This window comes from Pseudonaja textilis, chromosome 2 (assembly GCF_049901715.1).
Source record: "Pseudonaja textilis isolate UNSWEBS1 chromosome 2, rPseTex1.2, whole genome shotgun sequence".
Taxonomy (NCBI): domain Eukaryota; kingdom Metazoa; phylum Chordata; class Lepidosauria; order Squamata; family Elapidae; genus Pseudonaja; species Pseudonaja textilis.
Window position 1 is genome coordinate 145,022,713 of NC_141991.1, and position 27,199 is coordinate 145,049,911.

At 40.4% G+C, this 27,199-nt stretch overlaps 2 protein-coding genes across 4 annotated transcripts in view; both read right to left on the reverse strand.

The window, feature by feature from the left end:
- PHF8 (PHD finger protein 8) overlaps positions 1–11,297 on the reverse strand; it is a 28,712-nt gene extending 17,415 nt beyond the window's left edge. Inside the window, exons 1-7 of one of the 2 annotated variants that reach the window (XM_026711541.2) lie at positions 10,136–11,297; positions 8,810–8,895; positions 7,821–7,941; positions 5,935–6,095; positions 2,805–2,946; positions 1,753–1,939; positions 46–208 (exon numbers count right to left, since the gene is read on the reverse strand). In XM_026711541.2, coding sequence (XP_026567326.1) covers positions 46–208; positions 1,753–1,939; positions 2,805–2,946; positions 5,935–6,095; positions 7,821–7,941; positions 8,810–8,895; positions 10,136–10,233 — 958 coding nt within the window. In that variant the 5' untranslated portion in view covers positions 10,234–11,297. The remainder of the gene's footprint in view (positions 1–45; positions 209–1,752; positions 1,940–2,804; positions 2,947–5,934; positions 6,096–7,820; positions 7,942–8,809; positions 8,896–10,135) is intronic. The other variant, XM_087925738.1, reaches the window with a different exon arrangement.
- An 8,753-nt stretch (positions 11,298–20,050) lies between these two features.
- The window catches only part of FAM120C (family with sequence similarity 120 member C), a 29,555-nt gene continuing 22,406 nt past the window's right edge, over positions 20,051–27,199 (reverse strand). For both annotated transcript variants that reach the window (XM_087925737.1, XM_087925736.1), the window contains exons 13-16: positions 26,299–26,500; positions 24,898–25,036; positions 23,938–23,995; positions 20,051–23,471 (exon numbers count right to left, since the gene is read on the reverse strand). In XM_087925737.1, coding sequence (XP_087781863.1) covers positions 23,190–23,471; positions 23,938–23,995; positions 24,898–25,036; positions 26,299–26,500 — 681 coding nt within the window. In that variant the 3' untranslated portion in view covers positions 20,051–23,189. The remainder of the gene's footprint in view (positions 23,472–23,937; positions 23,996–24,897; positions 25,037–26,298; positions 26,501–27,199) is intronic.

A 27,199-nucleotide genomic window follows, 5' to 3' on the forward strand; every position in this document is an offset into this window, starting at 1 on the left:
GACTGGGAATGATATATGGTCAACCAGGTTTTGGGGGGCCCTTACCGGTCGGTATGAAGAGGGTCTGGCCCTGGCGGACAGGACAGCGATAGCACCTATCCACTTGGTCCCCAAAGAACATTTCATTCTGATTGGAGGAGCTGCTCCACGCCTCAAAGAGTGTCAGGTTAGCCGCAGTGGGACGCACCAGGTAGAAGATCTTCTCTCCCTGTGGGGAACGATATGGAATAAATTGCCACACAGAGTCTCCTCCCTCTTTTTCCAAAATGATAAAGTCAAGAGAACAAGGTGCACGTAAATAAGGGAAAGATTGATGCAATAAATCATGGAGACATTGGATACTTGGGCACTAATCTTTACATGGGGATATGTCTCATGGACAATTAGACTGTTCCAAACCTCACATTTCAGAGGCAGCATTTGAAGAGTAACAGAATTACAAACACCTTCTTTGCCTGTGTCAGCTTGCGCTGTCCCACAGATAATCTTACCCAGTAATTTTACCAAGCTTTCTCTGCATGGTTCTTTTTTTTTTTTTAACAAATGATGATATAGCTTTTTTCTTCTTTACAACTCATATTCAGGACCATATGTCCTTTATACATGAAGGAAATCAAAGACCACAGTGCATGCCAAGGTCTGGGCCAAGAACAATTGAATTCTAAAGAAGAGGCGTGCTAAGTAAGACTATCTGCATAACTTTCTATATTTTGTACAGTCTATAATGAGGGACATGAAGATATACAGTGTACTGAAGTACAGTTTTCTGGCTGCTGAAAAGCTTTGCTTTGTTTCTGGTTACAGCTGCAAATTTCTCAGGCCATAAGGACTAGTTTGCAAATGACAGCAGAGATTTTCCAGGTGCTGAATTCTGCAATTACCATCCAAATGTGTCTTTTTGTGATATAAACACATTTTTGCAATTGTAAATCAACATTTCATGGCCTATTCCAAATAGAGTCCAAAAATAACACCTCCACTCTTCCCCAGGCTGTGCCTTCTGTGCTGGATTTCAAGCTACCAGCATCCCCAGAAACCTTTCTTAAAACATGCATGTGCCTTCAAGTCAGTGTTGATTTCTGGTGATCGCCTGGACTAGTCCCTGCTCATTTTTTTGCCAAGATTTTGGAAGTGACTTGCCCTTGCTTTCTTCTTAAGGCCAAGAGAGAATGGCTGGCCCAAACTACCCAGCTGTCTTTGTGCCTAAGACAGGACTGAAGTCATCACTTCCCAATTTCTAGTCTGAAGCTTTAACCCCTAAACCAACTAGGTTCTCATCTTAAAACATGAGAAATAGATACATTTAAACAATTACATCCCTTCTTCTGTGGATTCAGTATATTTTCTTCACACTGACACCTCCACAAAATGCTTTTGAACTCTTTTAACAAGAATCCTTGTCAGACATTAATAACAAAAAAAAAAAAACACCATGTGGCTGTCAGTATGAAGCCATAAAAAGCATTCCAACAACCTGGAGTCCCTGTGGCAAGAATGAATTCAATGTTGCCTAGTTCTCATTTGCCCTAGGGAAATTCACTAACCGATCTGACTGCACTATACCACACCAGAATGTAACTTTGTGACTTATTTTATGCTGCTACTCCAACTACTCTTACTTTCCTCCTACAACTACACCAGTACAAGAAAACCTTGAAAACTAAAGAAGCAGTGGGAAGACCATTCAAACATCACCAAGGCATTCTGCTTTGCATAAGGATCCTTCTTCTATCCCATATACCAGATTCTTACCCGTAGGACATGGTACCAGACAGAGGTGCCCCCAAAGTCAATGTGGAAGTCCGTGTAGCTGTCCCGCACCCCCATCAGGCAGTACTTTTGTACGCTGGGACGCTCAAAGACTGACTCTCCTGGCCACAGGTTCTCCACCCAGGACAACTTGCGCACAATCTTTGGGGTCTCCACCAAATTAGACAACCTGAAAAATTTGCAAAGGCAAATAAACAACCTCATTGCCTTCCAAAAGACTCCCGAGAATGCTTTCGGGTGGCTGGTGGAGACTACCTCCTGATGCTTAAATCCATGGTCTGTTCCTTCCCCCACCCTCCACCATTGCATCTAGGGAAATATGGCAGGAAGAAACATCTCCATCCTCATTTGTGAGAAAGGAATAATTACAACTCAGTGTCTTCCAAAGAAGCGCTTGAGTTATAACTGTAACAGAGCTTGCCCGTTATTTTGTAAGTTGTAACAGTTGTAAAATGGGTCAGTCACATGACCAATCTAATTTTATGCTCTCTTGCAGTGGGTCATTAAGCAAACCCAGTGGTTGGCTGTGTGAAAGGAGCAGTCGTTCAGCGAACCCATTATTTATTGTGGCACGGTTTCAACTGTCTGATGCTGCAACTGAGCACCCAAACCGCAATCATGTGACCCTGTGGGGAAGGGCTCCTGACCATCAGAATTTAGGATTTAGGTTGTAAGTCCCCCTTTTCAGGCAAGTCATAACTTTGAACAGCTGTTAAGTGACCAGTTGTAAATCAAGGACTACCTGTGATTGATTTCTCAGAATGTTCAGCCGGTATTAGCCTTCACCTCCCATTTGAAGGGTGGAACAAAATGGACAACTTCTTTGTAGCCCCTTCAGGCTAAATAAAACCATTCTGGGGTGGGGTGGGGGGGAAATAATACATCTACAAGATCTTGTACACAGGATCCATACGCAGGATCTTGTAGATCCAAGTTCTCCCAACGTGGGCGGGGATGGAGAGTAGGACAAAAATAATTGGACTGCTTTTGCTGTCTCATTCACCCTTTCTTGCAACCTCCCTGTACTTTTTTACCTGGTTTCTGAGAATTCCAGACTGATGACATTGAGCACTTTCTCTCGGCGGCTGCTGCAGTAGTAGCTGACAAAGTCACCCAGGCGCATCTTGAGGTCAGCTTGGCGTGTCACATCAATGACATCGATCTCTTTGTCTGCACCTGTTAAGAGATACACCTCAAGTTGAGCATGTCAGCTGGGAGGAAGCAGCAGCAGCTGTATTTCCCTGCGTTGTGCCCCTGAGGTAGACTGTGGGACAGGCAGCAAACTAATTGGAAGCTTAGTGATGCAAACATCTCCCTCTAGTGGTCCTTTCCTCCAGCACCTTGGTCAGCAACTCCAACTTATACTCCAGGGCTAGAATGTCGTTTTGTCAAAGGCTGCTAGGCTGCTTACTACACACATACGTATCTACTCTTACTTTCAAAATTCACCTAAGGATTTTCCCTTTCCAAACCCTGCATTCATACAAATGCTTTGGTTCTATATTACAACATAGGGTATTGCACATGGATTGTCCATTGACAAGCCATTCTCAGGGAGAGCCAGCCCACAAAAGCAACAGCGGAAGTTACGTTCACTTTGAATAGCATTTCAGCTTGCAACAGGGGGAAGCAGGGTTGCCTTATGCATTTAAGAGTATGCTACACTCTGAATCTCCTTTAGGGAAGGCAGGCAAGCTGATGTCATCTATCATTCTCTGAACTATAACTCTCATGCTTGCTTGCCCTTTGCTGGGACTGATAAAAGTTGAACTCCAGAGCATCTGGAGGGCATTAAGTTGCCCTTATCTAGCATATGTCATATCAAGTTTGAGGAACAACCAAGAAACAATGATGCCTTATATACTTTTTTGGGACACTCTGCATCAAAATGAGGAAGCTCAGGGAATATTCCCAACAATTTTGGAGAACTGCATGCTCCGGGAGAAGATGGTAAGTGAACTGGCTTCTGGAGAAATATCAGAAGTAATGTGTTTTGTCTGGTTTTGACGTAGCAGCTGTGTGAACCCAGGCACTATAGCTTATTCAACAAGCTATCATTAGAACAAATCATGCCTCAGGGTAATGTCTGAAATTGAGGAATTATAAAAAAAATTCTGCAGGGGTTCAAGGGGGCCTTAGCCTACAGCTACACAATCACTGCTATTGATTGAAAGTCTCTTATTCACCTCTATGAACGAGAGAAAACTAAACAGTAGTTAGGAACTAGCTGGTCAGGCAAGGTTAACCAATATCTGATTTCTTTGAGCAAAGGGTGGGTAAGTATCAGCACCTCCCGAAGCAAGGGCTCATATAGCATTTTCTCAGGCCTAGATTTATTGGGCCCATAATTACAACTTGGAGTTAGACTGGGGAACTTATATCAGAACTTCTAGCATCCTTATCATTGTACATGCTGATTAGCACTGCTGGGAATTAAACTTGAGCACCAGCTCAGTGGTTTAAAGTACCACATGCCTGAATTTGAGGATTGCTGTTAGTCAACAGTAGCCCAAAACAAATAAATACAAGAAGCTATTTAATTCCTGTGCTGGATCTTTTGTTTTGTTTTTTTGCACTGTAAACACCATAAGCCACAAATTCCTGTAGAAAAGTGAAGCATGAAAGCTATAAAGAATGTGTTCTTAATTCAGTTTAATAACTGTTACAATCAAAGAAACATTCGTTTCCTTGTCAATCTTTCCAAGATATCTGCACTATCAGTAAGAATAGCAAAAGGTGGGAACAGATTTTCTTCTAGTGGACAAGGAAAGAAAGTTAGCTTGACCTTTCTACATCTGCAGAAAATATATATATCTTTATATCTGCAGAACAGGAAGAAAAGTGAAAAGGAATGAGAGCTGAAGATTTGAGGAATATCTCCAGGGGGATGCACCGAATCTATTACCTTATTAATATTATATTATAATATCATAGAGCTAGAAAAATTGCAGAAAAAAGCAGCCCCAATGATTAGGGGGAATGGAATACCTACCCCTCTGCCGAAAGATCACCGAAATTAAGTCTCTAACTTGGAATAAACTCTTTTTACAATCCTGCGGTCGCTATTCAGGATAGAGCCAAGGCAACTGGATGGAGCTGAGCATTTACTAGCCGGATCCCCTTCCTGATGCGTAGTGGAGTTCGTAGCAGGTTCTGGGTTTTTTTGCGCCTTAGGAGAGAAACATCTGCTACTACCTAGGATTGAACGCTCAACTTTCTGAGTTGGTGGCAAGCATCTTCACCACTAGGTCACCATACCACTCTAAGTGTCTAACTTGGAATGAAGGAGGGTAAATGGATACTGTATCACAGAACGAAGTATCTTGCACAGCACAGGTAACACGGCCATATTTTTTCCTGCTTCTCTCTCTCTCTCTCTCTCTCTCTGATATCCCTCCCAAAGACTGAGAGAAGGAGAAACATTTTTACACAGCTATTAGTTAAACTATGTAATTCACTTATCAGCAGATATAGACAGCGAGTTTGGACTGCTCTGAAAAGGGACTGAACAAATTTAGAAAGGAACAGTGGCTATGAATACTATGGTTGCCTCCTAAATACTAGTCACCATACTTTAAATACTGATTGCTGGGATGTGACAGTAGAAGGGATTTTTGTCTTCCAGCCCAGACTTATGACTTTTCCAAATGCACCCTACCTTCCTTGTGTACCCACACAGCCATGATGAACAGATGTGCTTGCAAACAGTATGACTGCAACAAACTGTTGCTCAATTAAACATATAGTTCTCTCCTTTCCTTAAGCTTTAATTTTTTGGCAAATTGAAGAATCTTTGCTGAGATGCAGTGACAGAGAAGAACCGCATCCTTGGCCATAGTTCAAGTGGATACATTCCTCATTAGTGTTGGAAATTGAGGGATGAGTTTAATCTAAGCAGCCTGTGAAGACAAACACTTCCCTTTAGGAAAAAAGGACCTTTAGCTTTCTCTGTAGCCTGTGGTACTAGCTATAGCCTGCAAAGTAGTGGGATGCAGATATTTTGGACTTCAGTTCCCTCCAATTAAGTTAGTGAGAAAAAAACTGTGGAAGCTGCCCTGCAAGGCATGTAGAGAGCTTCATGCTGCTGGCCCTTGCAAGAGACCGCTCCCTCAGGTCACCCAATGGAAGTTTGCCTGTCAATCAACCCACTCTCCTAGCACTCACCAACATAATGCTCCACATCACGCACAGTGAATGATGGTGGAGGAAGAGTCATGCCTAGACCATCCTTTTTCAGGACCAGGAGAGGCACGCTGAAACTGTTTTCTTCCAGGAACTCCACAGTCAATTGTGTTCCGCTTGGCTTTAGGATCACATCATCCGCACTGAGGAAGCAGGAGGGACAGTCAAACCAAGGCCACACACTGCTGTTTTCTACTGCACATTTTTCCAATTTGGTACCCTCCAGATACATTAAAACTACAACTCCCAGAATTCTCTGGTTAAAATGGCCTAAGTTGGAAGAAAGACCCAAAGCAATGGGGAGGCGGGGTAAGCATTGGGACAGTTGTCCTCTGCAATGATATTGTATAATAGACACATACTCTGTATGTTACACTTGTAAACCTGATATATTTTGGCTGCCTTGTACTTCATGACTGTCATAAAGAATATGGTTGACTCTATTTTTATTTTTATTGTTTTTATATCTAATCTACTACTCTAGGTTCCAATGTAGTTATAAATAACATTTTATTTTTATTTAAAGCATTTATTTACTTATTCATTTAAACATTTATTTAAACATTAATTCATTTATTTAAACATTTATTTAAAACATTATTTAAAACAATGCTTCATTTTTTGAGGTCTTGAAGCAACATTTGGTACATATTAAAACATTCAGCATCCTTTACAAACTGCCGTTCCTTTTATTTAAATTAGACATTTGCATGGAGGAAGAAACAGAATTATTTTGATTCCTTTTCCTTCAGCAGCTGTTTGGCTATGTCTTTGGAGACCTCTGTGCAGCTGCTTGTAAGGTGGGGCAGCTGCAAAGAGTCTCCCTATAGAGGCAGCTATTCTGGTGCTGGAGGAAACGGTGACAATAAATAGTGGAGCAATCCGGATAGGAAAGAAGGAGGTTCTACCAAAAAGCAACTTGTTCTCCAGATTCTATCAAAATGGGCTATTATCCAAACCTATTGTTCAAATATTTTCTCCTCAAATTAAAAGAATACTACTCTTGAAACTTTTTCAATAAATACCTTAATGCAGGGGTTCCCAACCTGGGGTACTCGCACCCCCTGGGGGTGCGAGACGATATTCCAGGGGGTGCGAGAAAAGTCCAGGTAAATAATAGGATATTGGCTATATGTTGGCATTTTTATTTATTATGCAATGGATTAACTTTGTTTTCATTTTAGAGTTAAGTATCCTTATTTTGTGGTCGTCACATACATAGCTGAAAAGATTCAATCCTACCATATATTTAACGCGTTCAGTAGTTCCTAAAGTCTAAATTTCAGGGGGTGCGAGGTTCGAGTGAAATTTCTTTAGGGGTGCAGGGCAAAAAAAAGGTTGGGAATCACTGCTTTAATATAAAGAAGCAACACAAAATCTTGGGAAAACTCCCAAAAAGCACTGAAGATATAAATGTATTTAATTGCTTCACCAAAGTTAAAGCAGTCTTGACGTTATTCCTGGGCAAGTTTAATTGCACCCTGCCCAATTGTTGCTATCCAAGATACCACAGATCAGTAAATCATGGCAAGGCATTTCAGAACTTGCAGAACTACAGCTCCCAGCATCCTTCTAAAGGAGAGCTAATAGTGAAAGCTCCTGGAAGTTGTATTTCATTAAAGATTGCCCATTCATGAGCAGAGGAATTGTTTTTGAACAAGTTTTACAAAAAAAAAAAAAATGCCCCGAGGAACTGAAAGAAAAGCTTCAATTCAACTATTTGCACCAAGACAAATTCCTTGTGTCTCCAATCGCACTTAGAATTCTAATTCTAGAAATCAACCAGTCATTCCACAACATTGGCTATTTGAAATGCCCTTTTTTCTTTTTTCTGTAATGGCTAAAATATCCATCAAGCATGATCTCACCTAGGAAATGTCCTGCTGCGAAGTTCTTTGATGAATTGACTGCTGCCAGTCTTCACTGTCTTGCCAACCTCTTTATTCACAGAGGATTCAGACTGTTTTGGATTTCCTCGGCGCCGTTTCACTGAGGGAGGGAGGGAGGAAATCAAAATATATACAAGCACGTAGGCAATTCAATGACAGCAGTGCAGAGATGATGATGATGAAGAAGATGATGATATATCATCTCTATTTTGCTCAACTCAAGGCAGCCAACGTAATGCTCCTTCCTCCTATGAAGAATCTGGCAAGCCTAGTGATGAAGTAAGCCTGCCCAATTTCAATAAACATCTTTCAGAACACCAACATATGATTTATAAAAACATACAAACAACTCATTAAAAATTTGATTATTGCAAACCATAAGCTTGAAAAATGCCATCAATATCTACTGGAATTTCAGAAGTCAAAGGAGTTGCTGAAAAAATTTACCTGTTGGGGCTGAGCTAACAAGTTGACTAGATCAATGAAGGCTTTTAAAAATAGATTGTGCAATGTATGTTTATTATTTATTTGATTATATAATTAGAATGAATAATAAGCACACAAATTATGTATCTAGAGCCAGACAGCACACATTTGCTCAATGCGCCTACCTGAAGTAGAAATGGATGAACAGAATTTTAACAGCTGTAGATATAAGTAAAACTTGGTAGCTATTTACTCATCATAAAAATGCTGGACCTGTCACTCACTGTAAAATAATATAAACAGTAGAACAGCAGCCCATAAAGGTAAGGAAACTGGGCTAGGCATGCAGGAAGAGCTGTGCAAAGTTGTCACAAAGATTCTCTTCAGTTTCCTTTAGCTGGCAGACCTTGTTCAGCTACAATTTTTTTTTTTTACATTCTTATTAGGGAATGTGTTTTGCAATTTAATAGCAACCACACAGTCATTAGTATGTTTGTTTACATCATATTTTATCTTCTTGGAAGTGTAAAATATAAACTTACTGACAGATGGTCCGTGAAGCAGTTCACAGTTGGGGCAGTGATACAAGTCGATGTTGGCTGCCGCATCCTCTTCTACTCCAACGCAACTTGAAGAGAGAAAGAAAATTGCTTACTTTGCTCAACACTGACTTTAAAAAGTTAGACCCAAATGTCTTTTCTCCAAATGCCTAGCCTGGATGACCAGATCCAAGAAACTATTGCAACTCTGAATCACAGGCGGTATAGGTGAATTCTGAATGTCTAGTGCTTCTAGTCTAAAGATAGGGAGGCTGCCTGGGGAAGATACTGGAGGAAAAGAGCCTACATTTTGCTTGATGGGAGATCTGTCTCTGATCCAATCCAAGAAACATTTTCATATTCTAACCAGCCCAATTCAATAGCCATATTTTGGGCTTGAGGCAAAACGTCAAGCAGTTCCCTATGAAGCTTAACTATTATCCAAATCCACTTTGATTTATTCGAACATCCTACAGACTAAAGACTATCATTCAGCAATAACTTAACAAAAAGTCCTCTTCAGCATAAAATGATTACACAAATTTGTCTGAGGTAAAAAGGAACAGGAAGTGGTCTGGAGTTAAAACACAACAACAATAGGCTAAAAGCTGTAGTGTGCTTTAAGTTTTGATTCTGCTTATCCTTGAGGTCATTCCAGAGACAATGAATGCCTGTTTACCTGAGGGAATTTATTTATTTCACCCTTTCTTAGTGCACCCAACTCAAAACACTTTGGTTGCACGAGGACAAGTGGCAATGCAACTTACTTCAGTCCAAGTTGAGTGGCATTATTACAGCTTAAGGCAACGATAACAAATACCACCCTTTCAGAATTATGGGATAAGTTTCCCTTATTTCTAAATTCTTTACAATGCTGGTTAATTGGGAATCCAACTTCATCACTTACCTTTGGTTTAACTCATTTTAGTTATGTACCTGAGTTCTGTTGCCGGAAAAAACATGTATATGAAGCATGCCATGAGCACCTTTGTATAGATTTAATCCTCAGACTCTCTCAACATTTGTTGCCTCAGACTACTGCAAGCATCCCGATGTAGAGATAGGGTACCATTAATTACTAGGGACAAGGTTTTTTTAAAATAATGCCTCACTGAATTTTCTTGTGGTGTGAATTTCATATAAATCTTAATCTGACCCAGCTAAGCAGTTCTGAAAGCAACAATCCGCTAAGACTTAGTGCTACTATAGGTTGCCCATGCCCTGGAAACCGTCCATTTACATTAGCACCCAAAGAGAAAACAGGCTTAGTCAGTTCAGCGTGCCCAAGGTTTGCAAACAGCAATTTCCACTCCGCGTTTTGTTTCTCACCTGCCATGGAACCAGTCCTGGCAAGCATCACACTCGATCATGAAGCGGGTGACATCGTAGGGCAGGCGACAGAGACAATACACTGGGACAGAGGCCATGGTGGAGGAAGGGGCTGCTCCAAGTTCAAGCCAAGGAAGACCCTCAGGAATCAAAATGATATCAAACTGTCCCCTAGGGCAAGCCGGAGAGGCTTCTCATGCCGAGGCCTGAAGGAAAAAGTCCTGTCCCAGCTGGGGTTAAGTGACGGTGAAAAAAAATTCATTCACGCACAACGCACCCTCGTCTCAGGCACCAACTTTTTGTGCAAAATGCAGTTGTGAGCCTCAAATCCGGCCGGCTTCCCCCCTCTTTTTTGGGCCCCGAAACAAAACAAAACCAGCAAGCAAAAACAACTGGTTAATCCCCCGCAGATCGCCTTTCCGAAGCCGTTTCGGACAAATCTCAAGGGCTTTCCCTAAGAATCCGAAATCCTCCGAAACATTCTCTCCCCCATAAAATAAGGTCGCGGCGCCTCCTCCCCGCTCCGTTCAGAAGTTTGCAGGCTCCTTTTCCCCTTCCGAGGGAAGGGGAAAGAGGGGGGTGTCCCCCGACCTCCCTCCCAAATTAAGGGGAGTCTCTCCGTACGATCGGCAGAGTCCGCTTCCCCTCTTTCTTCTCCCACTTCGTCCCCGGGGGGAAAGAGACCCTCAGCTCTTCTTTCAAGCCCAACAAAGCGCGCTACGGCTCCCTCGCTCTCCAAGGACGAGCTCCGTATTCCCTTCTCCCCGAAAGAGCGAAATCATTGTCTCCCTCCCTTCCTCTCCCCCCACACGACGATGCTCATCCGAGCTCCCCCTTACTCCCACGATCTTGTCTTTGGTGGTGGTGGGGGCTCTCCCTCTTTTAAATCAAAATGTTTCCCCCGCCTCCCCCCTTTCTTCTTGCCCCGGAGGAGCCGAAGGCGGACGCGAGCTTCTGCCGATTTCTCTGCACGCCAGATCCCGGCACCTTCTCCCCGGCGGAAGCGACAACGCCAGGACGGGGATCGAGGCCTTCCCGAAGCAAAGCAATTCCTCTAGGCTTTTCGACCGCTGAAAAGGCCTCCGCGAGGCCTAAGGTCCTGGGGTTTTCTTTTCCAGCTTCCCAATAAAGTTTTATTCAAAACAAGGGAAGGGAGAGGAAGGGAATAGAGGAGGGGCTGGCGGCCATCTTAGGAGAGGCAAGGCACGGGAGCGCGGAGAAGCCATCTTGAGAGTGGCGCTGGGGCCGCCAGACAAGCAACGTCCAACGACGATTGCGGCAGCCATTTAGGGAAGCGGGTCAAGGAGAGCGTTCCACCATAGAGATAAACGGGGCGGCGGATAGAGCATCCTCGGTCGTCACGAGAGAAGGCAGGATATTCGGGTTATTTCTGACACGGCGGATACTACCGGAAGCGATGGGAGGATCCGGGTTTTAGCATAACGCCGAGATGGAGGTGGGGGGTGGTGGTGTCCCTTCCAGAGCTCGTTTCCTGCCCTGGGAATAGCCGCCTAATCATCTGCGTGCCCGCCTATCTTTTCAAAATTCAGCATTTGTGTTTTGTGGGGGGAAATGCCGAGTTTATTTCGTGGGGTTGACGACTGCATGGAACATAAGATATGTATGAAACTGGCTCTGCGCTACAGGTAGTCCTCGACTTACAAACAGTCTACATTTAGTAACCGTTCAACGTTACAACGGCAGTGAAAAAAGTGACTCATTAACGACCGTTGTAGCCTCCCTATGGCCATATGATCAAAATTCAGAAGCTTGGCAACCGACTCATAGGTATGAGGGTTGCCGTGTGCTGGGGAGGTCACGTGATCCCCTTTTGCTACTTTCTGACAAGCAAAGTGGGGGGGAGCTAGATTCACTTAACAACTATGACACTGACTTAACAATTGCAATTATTCACTTAACTGTGGCAAGAAAGGTCATAAAATGGAGCAAATTCACTTCATAAATGTTTCCCTTAACTCCAGAAAGGTTGGGCTCCATTGTGGTTGCATGTTGAGGACTACCTGTACAAAGTGAAATGGAGCATGTGATGAAGCTTGGTGTGCGAATGAAGTTTAGGAATCTGCTGTTTTGTTTTTTTTTTAAACATGACTGTCTAAACGGGTTCCTATAGTTTTCTTGGCAACATTTCCAGAAGTGATTTGTCATTGCCCTTCTGTTCTTCCTAGGGCTGAAGGTGAAGCATTGGCCTCAAACTCAGTCTCTAGTTTCCTAGGAGCCTGGTGCCTAAACCAAGCTGGCTTTTGTGTTGCAATTATTTTAGGGTAAAAGGCAGAATGGGGTTGGTGGACAGCACGAAATTTACATTTAGGATTTTGTGTAATTTGGGAGTAAAAACATCTGTAAAAGCCTTTTGCCCAGTCTCCAACCTTTGCTTTTTAGGGAAGGTGGTCACGCAGCAGCTTCAGAAGATCCTCAGTGAAATAGACTAAGTGGACCCCTTTCGGTCTGGATTCAGGCCTGGTTACAGGACCATAATGGCATTGGGGGCACTTTTGGATGGGGAAAGGGGTAGTTTGTCCATCCTTGCTCTTCTTGACTTGTCAGCAACTTTTTAGACTTTTTAAGTGTAGTTTTCTAGATGGGCTCCAGAGGTTGGGTGTGGGCAGCACTGTATTATGCTGATTCTCTTCCTTTGAGACCAGTTCCAGAGTGCCACATTTGACCTGATTTGAAGAGTGCCTCAGGGTTTGGTGCTTTCTCCAGTTCTTCCACCATGGAGCAATGAACATGTACATGAAGCCACTGGGCAAGGTTATTCATCAGCACAAGATGAGGTACTATTCATGGTACAGATACCCAGCTTTTCTCTCTCTCAGTCTTCCCGTTTTAGAGACGTTTATAAAGAAAATAGTGGTGCTCCAGCTTCAAGAGAAAGTGGATTATTTAAACCCTTTTTAATCAAGGTTTAGGTAATGGCACCGGATAGAAATTACCTGGGTCACACTGATGGATTTGTGTTATGTTGTGTTGTGATGATTTGTGATTCTAAAAACAACACTCAAACCAGTTCTCTTCAATCAAAAATGTGCACTCGCTCATAAATACAGAAAAGAATCAGAAACAGCAAAGCATAACAAAGGTACAATTTTCTCTAAAACCTAGATTCCAATCTGCATCTAATTTCCTGTAATCTGTGGGTTGCTATATTTTTTTGCTAGATTTCTGAGGATTGGAACACTGTTGCACGAATCCTAAATCTGAGTTAGAATTGGGGCCTAGAATTATGTACTGCTAATCCTTATGACTGATAATGCAGTAGGTTTCCCTGCAAGATTAAAGTGCTATCTGTGTTTTTGAGCTGAAATTAAAAAGACTTTTTCCCACTCTTTAGGATTTGACTTCAAGAGAGTTTTCTACCCAAGCCAAGTATTCCATTTGTATTCAGTAACCATCACAACGTTTTAGCTAATTAAATAATTCATTGCCCATTACCATACAAAGATTGAGTTGAACTATAACCATTTTGCAACAGATTAGAAAAAGTGTGGGCCTAGTTATGACATAAATTATGTATTTGTGGTACTGTCTTTTGGACTGTATGTAGTTATGTCAAGGAATAGTAGACACAAGTAAATCTACAGTGGCATAATTATATGTTTCAGGCCAAGATCTGTTTTCAAATTTCATTTTTTTGTTCAACTGTTCCTTAAGAAATTACCTTATCCATGCTGATCATTGTTTTATGAATATATAAATAAAACCTAATTTCAGTTAATATGTATTTGGTAGACTCCAGGCAATGGACCTTTTCTGCCATCGCACTCATGTTGTATAATCTTCCCTCAGATGAAACATCAGTTTCATCACTCCTGTGTTTTTGAAGGTCCCTCAAGATCTTGTTATGTCAGCAGACCTAGGGACCTGGGTGAGCTAGTGAGGTGGGTGTTATTATTAACATCCCTCCATTTATTTTATTGTTTCTTTTTCTTCCAAAAAAAATTGCTTTTATAACTCTAATGTTTTACTTTTATTTTTAAATAACTACAATTATTTTCAGTAATGATTTTATATTTATTGTTTCATTGGATGTTGTACACTGCTGAGAGCCACTTTCTCTAATAAGGACAGCCATATAAATTTGATAAATATAATTCTATGTAATTCATAGAATACAAACCATAATGTTCTATGATTGAGAGAAGTAACATCTGCTGAAATTTGGCTACTGGCACTCTTAATTACTATTTTTTTTTAATGAAATTGATTTCTTCTTTGCATGTTACAATTTGGAGTTTTCCCCTCCAGCAGCTTCTTGTGAAGCTGCAGCTCATACCTAGTAGTGACTTGAAATGGGGGCCTCATTAAACAGAGAGTAAAACAAAAGAGACACTACTTTTTCTTTACTAAAAGAATAGACTTTATTAAGCACTGTAAGTCTTTCTCCATCATCAACAGATGAACAGCGCACCAAGATTCCACCAGCAAAAAACATTCCCAAAAGACACCCAAGCTTTCTGATCACAAACCTACTGCAAATTTCCCCTGATTTAGAGCAACCTGTCCAAACTTACACTGATTAAAAAACCCAACAATCTATGGAGTATGTTGTGGGGTGCAAGGATTGGGGAGATAGGAATTTGATTATCAAGATTGGGGACAGTAAAGATAACATTTATCCATCCACTAAGAACAGGTGTTAATTAGCATAAAAAGAAATATTTTTAAAAGGTAGAAGGGAATAATGTATTGATCATTAACTTCCCATATAAATAAAGCATGAAACTTGCAATTGACGGGATCACTAACAAGAAAAATCAGATTTACTCTGTTCAGCAAAATTATTGATTTGTATTTTTTTAAGCTAAAATCTTAGGCTAAACATTTTTAAAAGGCAATTGTGGAGAGATATATATCTGGTAAAAATGCAATGTCAAGGTTACTCAAGGAAAGTATGAGGGAAAAGACTGGCTTAAAATAACAACTGAGTTTGTTTTTACTTTTAAAAATCTCACTAGGCATTTAGTTACTATCAACAAAGCATCTACCAAAAATACAAGAGCAATGGTTATAATCAGAAAAGGTGTACATCCCATCTGAAAGGGTAATATTATAGACAGATATGGTGCTTGTGGGAAGAAAGGTTTGATTTTTCAAAATCGAGGACAAAAATCTAATCTGAAAAATAACTAGAAAATGAGCAACAGTGTCTGACTTTAAGCAATGACCAGTAAATAGCAGTTAAAAATGGAAAGATTTGTAACAGGTGTATTCATTAGGTTTCCTTTAAACATTAAAGGTGGACTTCAGAACAGAAATCAGCACAGGTAAAACCAAAAAGCAGAAAAGATTTTTGGGAGGGGAGAGAATGGAAAGAATAAAAAATTAAAAATAGCAGTACATGCATATTTAGCAAAGTACATGTTGTAAGTTAGCTACTATAATGATTCAACCTTGGTAGTAAAATTCTGCTAACTACATTAAAAATAAAAAAAGAACACATTGTAGTTTGTGTAGGACTTGTGTGGCCTAATCTTAACCATGCTTACTTAGAAGAAAAGACAATGGGGCTTTTCATCCAAGTAGCTACAGTTAAGGTTTGACTAAGTTACATTTGAAGTTGAGTGATGGGGGGGGGAAATGGTGGTTCTCTGGCCCAAATGGCTTAAGTTAGTGGCACTGTGTCCTCTTCACAGGCTCAAGTGTATCTATGTATAATTTGTGGATTGGGACACCCCCATTCCCCTCCACAAGAAACATGTCCCTGTTGTAATGTTTATCATTTTCCCCCAGGGATCCAAGGGTTCACTTGTTTGATTTTGAATCCAAGAAAAAGTGGAATTCTAAACCACACCAGAAAAAGTTAAAAGCTGTCCCTCCCTGAAAAGGCTCCCTAGTCTTTTCAAGTATATATTATATTGAAAGTATATTTGGAATATTCCATTTTCATAAGAGTTCCAGCCAGGTTAACTGGTAGCAAAAGCTTAGGAATTGCTAGCCACAGAGTCACAATTTTCAGTACTGCCTCAGAATGGGATGACTCCTAAGAGAAAGGCAAGCAATCTTGGTCAACAGGTTGCTTTTAAACTTTCCCTCCCTCCCTGGTGACAAAATTATGAAGGAAGCATGCTAAAACCCCATGTCTATGATCTGATGGGTCAAATCCTTACAAAGGTTTTTGGACTTCATGAAATATGCTTTAGAAGTTCAGAACTGCAACCAAATATAGCAAGCTTAAACAGATTAATTTTATATATCTACCCTAAAAGATATCTTTCTATATTTTAAAGCAGGGATCTCCAACCTTGGCCACTTTAAGCCTGGTGGACTTCAATTCCCAGAATTCTGGCAGTTGAAGTCAGCCAAGCTTAAAGTGGCCAAGGTTGGAGATCCCTGTTTTAAAGAATGCAGTCTGAACTCAGAAAAAACATTTTGTTACATTGGTAATTTAAGATTCACTGGATGATGGGTAAAGAAGCATCAGATTACTTCAATGAACTTTCAACATCACAATATGCTAACTCAGCAATTGATGACAATAAACATGACAACATAGGTGGAGTTAAGTGGGCCTTAATTCACTGGGATAAATACTTGACAATCTATACTACACAAAGATCCAGTTCTAGAGGGAATCTAGACCAGGATCCCATAGCAAGGAACTCTCCAAAACAGCTTAAATTCTATATCCATAATCTAAGGATTATGGGAATTGAAGTCCATCTCAAATGGAGGGCACTAAAATGGGGAATACCAGGCAAAAGGGTTACAGAAATAAATGAAAAGGAAAGACCTAGTTTCACAAATACTTGAGAAAACCTTTGGGTCAGTTAATTGCAACATTGCCCTAGAAATCAACCTCAATGAACTGGACATTGGCAACTAATTGCAACCGTTTTGTTTCCAGTAATCCATACAGTTTTTTCACAGATACAAAAAAATTCCTCCCTTTTCATTAAAATTCCATATTCATTAAAATTCCATGGGTGTCAAATTCACATCCTCATGGCAGCATCACGTGACGTATGGGAACTCCCCCCCCCTTCACTAAATTGGGCATGGGCAACATGTGACCCATCTGGCCCGTGGGCCACAAGTTTGACAGCCCTGATCTATCATTACTATTTTAAAATGTCTAAGTTTCACAGGCACAAGCACTAAATTTCCAGCTTTCTAGAAGTGCAAGGGTAGAAAAAAATAGATGCTTCTTTGTATATTTAGATTTTTACTCCCATATTTCTCTAAGATCACAAACAGGCTAAACTTACAATCACTCTTTTTTTTAACCAAATAATCAGCAGTGGTAAACATCTACAGTGACATATTTGAAATGAAACACTCCAGATTTTTAAATTCAGATACAAGGGTTTGAGGGCTACGAATTTAGCATCTTTGAAATCTGAACCCTCCCTCAACTCCAAAGCAATACTTTAGATTTCTGGTTTCACAAGAGGATCTCAATGTCAGAAACTGTTCTTTAAAAACATCGGTTTGAAAGTTGGTCATTTCGGGGTTTCAATTTGAATTAATTTTAACATTACTATTTAAGGCACAGTGTAACCTGTATTAACATTTGATTTTTGATCCCTCAAAATTTTTAGTAACTACTGTAAATACATCTACTAGTTCAGGAAAAGATAGGGAATTTGCATTCTTTTGCCCTCAAATAAAGACAATATGAAAATCTTACCTGTTGTTTTTCAAAGCACAACCCACTGTAGCACAACGCTCCTGCTGTAATTCTAATCCAACCTTTTTCAATCTGGTTCTCTCCCCAGCCATGTGTTAGATTTTAGACCTCCAAATTCCTTAGCCAGTGGACTGGGGCAGGCTATTCTGATCAAAAGAGAAAAGGGTCCCTAGAAGAAAGACACTCATTCTGCAAAAGTAGAACCCCAAATGATATTAATCAGCTCTATCCTAAAACTTAGGCTGGGGAGGAGCCCTTCTAAGCTTAATTCTCTCAAAGAAAGGCTTAATTACAAAACCTTTGTCCAGTTTGAATGACTTCATCATAAAATATTCCTATTTTAGGTCTGCAAACAGGAACCACACCAGGCTGACCTGATTTGGGGAACTGCAGTATAATTAAAACAGTAACTTTTTGCAACAACATATGCAAATCCACTGTTGCTTAAAAAAACCTGCCAAATTATTGCTTTTTTACTGTGGACTTAAGAAGGTCATGTCATCTGGCTCTCATATGGTGGAGCAATGGGCATCACATCAGAGACGTTTTTTAAGAAATGGTCATATAAGTGAAAGCATTAACTTATGCCAGTAAAAGATGCCTTGACCAACTGAGGTGAAAATCAAAATACATTCAGAATTCTAAATATATTGATGGAGAAATGGCTGATTCTTTGGATCCAGAAAGGAGAACAAAATCAGTAATTTTATCCATCTCTTTGGCTCTGAAAAAACACTGGACATTGAACTGCATGTTTTCATTTTCCCTTTTACAGCCCCTAGGGAAGCACTTTGCATTTCGATTGAGTATTTTAAAGCTGCATGATACCTTCTATTGTTTTGGATCAGCAGACAGTAAACAACAAAATCATGCCTCAATTATCTACATGTTTAAAACAATTATCCAGGATAATTTTTATCAAGGGAAATTGAATAACATTTCAAATTTCATTTTCTACTAGCTTGGCTTAAGGCTGCATATTCCAGATCAAAACTAAGTAAAATTTGATCTTCAAACATTGGATTTTGTCATGGGTATAAAATGATCAAATACATATCTCCACAACCATTTTCTAAACTGTTAAAGATACCTGTACCAAATTAAATTTAGGCATCATTTTCAAGATCTGAAACTTCACCCAGGCCAGTACATTTTTATATATCTTTGCTAATATGAACAATTAGGATTTTTTTAAAAAAAAATCAAAATGACTTATATTCAATCCCACGTTCCATGCTTCCATAGAACCACAGTTCAGAACTCTGATATTTTTCTATTACTTGCAAAATGAACTAGTTTACACCTGAGACTCATTAATTTCTGCAACCCAGACAGACCATAAAACCACATGGATTCTGCAGGGCTTCAGAAATGGGGGTTGGACCAGAATGGTTTTTTTAAACCTTAACAATATAGTCAATCAAACCCTGATCCTATTCCCAAAAGCTCCCTCTTCTGAAGCACTGGAAATAGAGTTAGAAAATGAAGATGATAGAAAACTAGGCAGCCTTATCTGCCCCTAAACTGTGAGATACTGTGGCAAATAATCTGTACGTTAACAAATCTGCGTAATTGACTAACATAAGCAAGCAGATCTCTAGCTCTGGAATTAGATGTCAGAACTGGCTAAGATTTAGCTGCTCAGACATTTCTGTTCTTGGTATAGAATCTTGCCTCCATGAATACTGTCAAGCTAAAGTTGACACAAAGGAAGATGTCGAGCTATTCATCCAAGTTCACTTGGGATCCCATTCCAAATTGAAGAGTTAAACAACCTGCATCAGGAAATATTGTGGCGGTGACATGGAAGTCTTTTTGTTTCCCATCCTTCATCCTGGGAAGAGAAGGGCACTTCCTTGTTAGGCCCAGACTAGAGTGCATTTCACAATGGAGAGCTCTTCAAATTAGTTGCTTCAACTGAGGCTAGGATATCACCAGAAAAAGTAGATTTCCCCCAAGTAGATTTCTTTGATGTGTGATTTAAAGTTCTGTCTTATTCTGCTATCATAACAAAGAAATAAAGGCATGAATCTTAAGGCCATTGTAGAAAAATTCAGACCCGGATTCCACATTTAGCGAAAGATATTAGCTGCAAATATTTATGCTGGATCTTCCTTGCAAGAAGTAGAGTCGTACATGTCCCTTCCAAATGCCATCCGATGCTTGACGCTGGAAGTCCATAACCTTGGGATTAATATCTGCTATTATAACTCTAGATATAGGATGCTACCTAGATACCAAGGCTAAAAGAACTGTATTCTAAATGGTACGTTGGGATTTATTTATTTGTTTTGCTTACTGGACAACTGGGTTTTGACGCTTTCTTGTAAAAGAAAGTTGAACATTTAAGATGTTATTTAGGGACTGCAACAGGATGTAATATGAAATATCTTTTTAAAAAAGGAAAAGATTTTATTTTTGTTTTGGGGGAAAGCTTGTAAGATGTTCTCTAAATGTATGGTTCTCAGTAGTACTGCTATCTTTAAACAAGATGATTCTCTTTGTTAACTCTTGAGCGAGTACTTCAGAACACAAAAGACACCAATTTGCCAGTTCTTCACAATTTACCTAGCAGAACAAAAACTTTCTCTTTTCAATGTTTAGAATGTCAACCCAATTAGAATTACTAGTTTTTGCAGCGGAAAAGTGTACTGCTTTGACTATTAAAAAACATCTAATTTTTCCAAAATTTACCTACCAGAAATACTTTTTAAAAATCAAGTTATTCTTAATATTCAAACTCTGTATCACAAACTACTTTAAATAGCAGCTCTTTGTTTTCTAAAATAGAGTCTACTTCCCATATTCCCCATCTACAACTATGATAGTTTTCAAACAAAAATGCTCTCCCACTCTTTAGACTACTCTAGCTATTTCCCCAAAGTTGAAATCAACTCTTTCCTTTGGCTGTTGTCAAGTTCTTGACCACAAGGGACAATCTTTTTCAGGTGCTATCTCCCTTCTGGAAACCATGGATCATTTCCAAAGATCCTCTCTTAGAGCAATGTAAGAAATTTCCCATCTCAATGAGTTTGAGTCAACAGCTGCAGAGCAAAAATAGCCAACTGGTTACAGATAAGATTCCAAAAATTGTCTGAAGCAAACAGTTCAAATCTTTTGATGAGAGTGATCTGTCAGCTAAACTGGGAGAAGGAAGATCAGGACTTCCTACTTTGGGTTCTGGTAGGTGAATAACTCAAGGGAATGGAGCCAGCAGTAGAAATAAAATACCCTGTTTCAGATTTTAAATCTATTTTAACTACCCTTTTATATATTTGCAGAAAATAAGGGAAATAAATTTGTAAAAAATCTGGATAATACCCTCCCTCCCTTTTTAACACAATCCTAATTTTCTTATGCAGTAATTGAAATTGCATACATTCAATTTAGTTATCCTGACTTATTGCCCAATAATCACTCACTAAAGGATCCATGGACACAGCTATCAACATTTATCTTGTGGCAATTAATTTCATATAATTACTCAGCACTCTTAAGAATACTTTTCTGATTTTGGTTTGAAGTGGAATCAGCCATTGTTCCACGAAGTGATTTAATCATGTGCCCTCTGCTGGAGGAAGCAGAAAGGGAAACATTTGGCCTACTGGATACTGATAGCAGAAGACAAATTAAAAATCAAAACACATTTTAGATTACTGAAGTCATCTGAGGTACATGTCATAGAAGTTGTAAGAAACTAGAAAGAAACATGCATTGCAGCTGGAAAACTGGTTTAAAAATTCTTTCCAACAAAATGTTCAGCCTGTTCTATTTCCTCTCCCAAATTATGTGATTTTTAAAAACGTTGTACTGCCTGCTCTATATTAACATTCCGCATTTGAAATCTGCTTCAGTATACAACATTTCTAATGAATATACCAAGTTTCCAAAAATCAAGGCTTTCAGATTCTACAAGATCATCTGCAAGGATAGGTGCAATTCAACTTACGACAACCCAAAAGGATAGGGAAATGGGAGAGGAACTTGTGTATACAATGGAGTTTAGCTACACTACTGAAAACGTCGACCCACTGTTTTCAGAAAGTCTTTGAAAAATTTTCCCATTATCACCAGCATAAGAATTGGTAGCAGATTGTGCAAAGCCTGGGGGTGGGCAGGGTGATTTCTAAAAGGCCCGATTCATCCTAGATTGTGTACTGAACTTGTAGGATTCCCATGGAAGAGAAGAATAAAAGATCACCAGCTGAGCAACTGCAATCAACCTCCCCACAACCCCAATGTCACCTTTGAATGACAAGAGCTATAATCCCACCCACCCATCCAGTTTCTGGGTAAGATTGATATCTCTGCAGCCTCATCCCATGACTTCCCCGTTTAGATGGCTATCCACCCCCACATTTTTATAGCCCCAGCTATCTCCAGCCATTTGTTCACAGTCTTGGAATTGTAACAGTAAGTGCTTGTCTGTTTAAGGATAAGAAGTGTTCTGTCTGGTATCAGGAGGCCTGCTTCATCTACTGCCGCAACCTGAGGATAGGACCTAATTGCTGGCAACTGGCGAAGCAGACCTTTAATTCATTAAACGCGTAGCGCTTTGGAACGCAAGTTGTCTCCCGGGAACATTTTTACCCCTTCCGGGCTTGTAGCATTCATATTTATATATAGCTCTATTCTTGTTATATATAAATATAATCTCTCTCTCTCTCTTTCATATATAATAAAAAGCACACGCCAACTGCTATATGCATCTTGTGTATAATTTGCAGTGGTGGTACTACTCTTTCTCTCTTAAAAATCACTGTCTCTCATACACATCCCTTAATTCATACCAACATCACCATCTCTCAAAGCAATACTGCTATTTGGCCTGATGGTGGGGGAGTTGGCAAGAAATTAAACAAGGCAGGCAGGAAAAATCTGCCCCATTTTAAAGTAAAACCTTCCTGGCTTTTTCTTCCTTTAAAAATATCCCCCTTCCCAAAATCCAGAATTCATAATTCTCGCACCCTAAAAAGTCTTCCCCCTATAAAATTAAAAAACAAAAATAAATTCAAATAAACTTAAAAAATTGCCGCCTTTCTGGATCCGATTGGCACAGTGGCAAATTTGAGGGGCAGAATGCAAAAAGGCTGATGTTATCCTCCAAAGCAGGGGCAAGAGTCCCAGCAGGCTGCTTGACCTCACAGTATTATATCTGCTGTAAGTGGAGCAATTTGATTAATTAGCCCAATGTTGTAATGTGAGCTATCAAGACAGCAATCTTCCTGTCCCTGCCCTGCCTAGCTAATAATTCCATTCCAGCACTTGATTGCATTTACATTCTAGCCAGCATGTTGAAGGGCTGAATTTCCCCATCCTATCCTTGGCAGGTCAAAACCTTCTCTCGTCATCCCACCCCACCCCACCCCCCATTTGCCAGCCAATTGGACCCACAGCGGCATCTATTCACTCCTCTTTCTGCAGAGCTGGGAAGGGAAGTTTGTTCTCCGGGCACCGTTCAGAGTCCCCACCCAGCGTCCCGAAAAAGGGGCTTTTGTTATTGCATGAGTCAGTGTCTCTTGCTAAGGCACAAGGTGATGCGGCTGAAGGACATGCTCCAACAGTGGGATCTTCGTTGGCTCTAGAGGGGGGGCCTCCATCTCCATTCAACTGGGACTGGGGTCGGCTGCAGCTGCTGCTGCTGTTGCTGCCGAACTCGGACGTCTTTGCAGTTCCATCAGTCAAGTTCTGTCAAACACAAAGGATAGCTTTAGAGAAAGATCAGGAAGCAGAAGACTCAAAGCCTGCCATAAAAGATTAAAAACACAGCTGAAAGAGCTGAAATCTCCAAATGTCATAGGATTTTGGTTTTTTTCTGAATAGTTTCAGGCAGCTTACAAAATATATACTGTATATATTTCAAGAGATTTACAATCTTGCATTATTTGGGCTGATTATATTTGTTACACATTAACATCAGAGTTCTGCAGAGATTCTTCTTACGGAATCCTGATTGCCCTGGTGTCAGCAATCGCTGTGCAGCTGACCTTTGTTGTATGCATTTGAACATTTTCAAAGGTCATTCCTTCTTTAAGGATCTGCTGCATAGTGGATGAGATGGACAGAACTCAGTATGGATCAATCAGCAAAAGAGGAAAACTCTTTACTTAAAACTACATTAAAATGAATTTCCACAACCCTTAGGGAGACGTACTTGCTTGTTTACTTTCTTGTTTCCTTTGGGAATTTTTCCAGGGCCATCACGGCCACGGCTGCAGAAAAGAAAAAAAAAGAAAAGAAAAGCTGAAACTTCAAGTTCACTGGTAGAAAAGATAGTTTATTTATTTATTGGGTGTACACTGCTTTATCACTCAGGGACTCTTAGCATTTTATGAACAAGATCAAAATAATTAGAACATCCAACAGTATTTAGGATAGTTTAATCTCTTCACTATAAATTTCCTGTGCTAAAAAATACAGCTACTTCTAAAGAGCCTTTCACTCAGGATATATATGAATTGTGGTCAGATAAAGATGCTTTTCACATTAAACAATTTTCAGGAAGCAATTGAAACACAGATAAAAGTTTGTAAAGACCATGGTCCTTTATGTGCACATATGTATTTGTCAGTCTCAGAAGACTGACATTACATATAAACATTAAACATGAACAACTATATTTATTTCATTTGATGTTTTCCTTTCCATTAGTTATCATCCATCAGGTGGGAAACAGAGTCAACTGAAAGTTGAAATTGCCATTTAGCCTACCTTGAACTGTTTCCATCAAATCTGGTCATTATAGGAAAAATGTATCTTTTTAAGAAACAATGCTTTAATTTGCTGTTCTCCTTTCCCATCTCCACTCTTCCTCCTTTTAGCTCTGTTGAAGTAATAATAATCCCAGAGCAAAATATCCAAGCAAGCACTTGTAGCCTGTGGTGAAGATGCCCTAGCACAGGGCTGTCAAACTCACGGCCCACAAGCCGGATGCATCACGTGCTGGCCACACTCCCGCCCGGTTTAGCGACGAGGGGGGAAATCCCGATACGTCACATGACGCCATCGCGATGATGCAAGTTTGACACCCCTGTCCTATCATTTCTACAGGTTATAAGAAACGAAGGGAGAATCTGGCAGCAACTAATCAAAGCCATTCTATCATGCTACTTACCCTTTCCCTGGGCCTCCAACTGATACCACCTGCATGCCAAAGGAGCCCTGTCCCCGAGAAGGTTTGCTCCCAGCCCACTGCCCCACCACCATCCCAGCAATTTCCAATTTGCCTCCTTGCGGTGGGATTGGATGAAGTCCTGGAGAGAAAAAGCATAGTTGGTAAGAGGAAAGATACAAAAGGAAAGGGGGACATCGGATTAACTTTAGCCACGATCTAGGGTTTGTAACTCAAATTTATTGTTGGAAAATACAGGGGAGGGGGAAAGCATGTGCGCACATGTTTTTGTTGGTTAATTGTACATTAGGTTGCATCCTTTCAACATTAAAAATACAACTATGAGCTGGAAGTCACGAGAGAATTAGCATTGAACATTCCCAAGAATTCCATGCCAAGATAGCACTGTACTAAGACTCTTAATATTGGTAGTATAAAGCTCATTGTTTAGAACTTTAACTCTACACTCAAAAAATAGGAATCACATAAATGTGAATTAAGTGTCTAGTAGAAGCATCTAGACCAGGGGTTGCCAACCTTTTGGACCTCAGGGACCACCAAACTCATAATTTTAGATCCCAGGGACCACTAATTGGTTCTGTGGGTGTGGCCTAATTTGTGGGTGTGGCTTGGTGGTCATGTGACTGGCTAGGCATGGCTTGTATGTAAATTATATAAATATTTATATAAATATTGATTTTTTTAATAAAAAAAGAGCAACTTTTACCCAAAAACAGGCAAAGCAGGCAGGCAGATTGAGTTGCTCACAGAATCACAGATTCATTCAGAGATCTATCTATCTGCCACCAGCTAGCTCAGTCTGTCACATAAAATTGGCTTGCAAGCAAACTCACAAAATTAACTCACAACACACCATGGATGTAAATATTGTATTTTTTATAAAAAAAGAGCAACTTTTACCCAAAATCAAACAAAGCAAGCAGATTGAGTTGCTCACAGAATCATTCAGTGCCATTGGCTAGCTGCCATTGGCTAGCTCAGTCTCTCAAATTTGCTTGCCGTGAGTCTGTACTGAATTTGCTTGCAAGCAAACCTTCAGTCCTAAGGGAGGTTCGGCTGTACTTAAAAGCAGAGCCGAAGATCTAAAGACTAGCTAGAAAGCAAGAAATCCAACCATTTCCCGCTTCCTAGCTAATCTAAATCTCCTGCATAGCAGAACAGATGATGGTTGGAAAAGGGAAAAATAAGAAATTTAGCAGGCAAGTTTGCCAGGTAACAAGTGAGTGGGCAGGGAGGGTTGCCGCGGGCCATGTGGGTGGCGCAGCCTTGTGTTTCTGCACAGCCTGGATTAATTGCTCTGGGGGTGAGATTTCTCTGCGGCCCACCAAAATTTTCTCACGGCCCACCGGTTGGCGACCGCTGATCTAGACCATGGTCATTTACCTGTGAAGCCTCTGGTCCTCCCAGGGGCTGCTGATTGCATTGATCCAATAGTGCGAGGGTAAAGAGGCACTGGATAAAAAGGTGCTGCCATAGAGGGCACAAAGGGTGGAGGTGGGAGAAGAGGTGGAGGAGCCTGGCGATTGAAGTTGATGCCTTCCAGAATACTCTGCCTCATCTTCTCTACTTTAGACACCTGCTCGGTCTGACCAAGACCAAATAGAAACAGAACACACAGATTAGGTATTCAGTAGAATTCTGGGAAAATCTCCATATTCCTATGGTCTTTATCTAATATCCTCCAAAATCAAGGAAGTGCAACTGATGAGAAATCTAAGGGCATGTTCCTTTGGCACAACTTGGGCAAAGTGCCAACAGCAAAAATCATACCACAAATTGACAGTAATTGGGATGATATATCCAGATAATATCAAATACCGCGACTCTCTAGCTTGAAATCAACAGGATTTGAACACGATTCACTTTATTTATTTATTAAATTTATTTGCTGCCCATCTTGCCTTGGGACTGCTCTGGGCAGCCTACAATAATAAAAAAAGATGATAAAAATGTAAAAATAACAATAGTAAAGGAATAAAACAATAAAAATAACGAAAGTAGAGAATATGAAATGAAAAAGATGGGCGGAAGGAAAGCAGGAAGCACGGGGGAAGTGGCGTCGGAAAGTTAAGCCTAGTAACCACCTCCAGTGATGAAACCCCTCACTGGGACACACATACACCCAGGCCAACCAGCAGAGCCAGGTCTTCAGGCTCTTACACCCCAGGGGATAGGAAGCTCCAGAGGGTTGATGCTACTGCAGAGAAGGCTCTTCTTCTGGATCTTGTCAGTCAGAGTTCCTTGACCGACAGGGGCCTCAACAGGCCTTCTCTGCTGGCCAGAG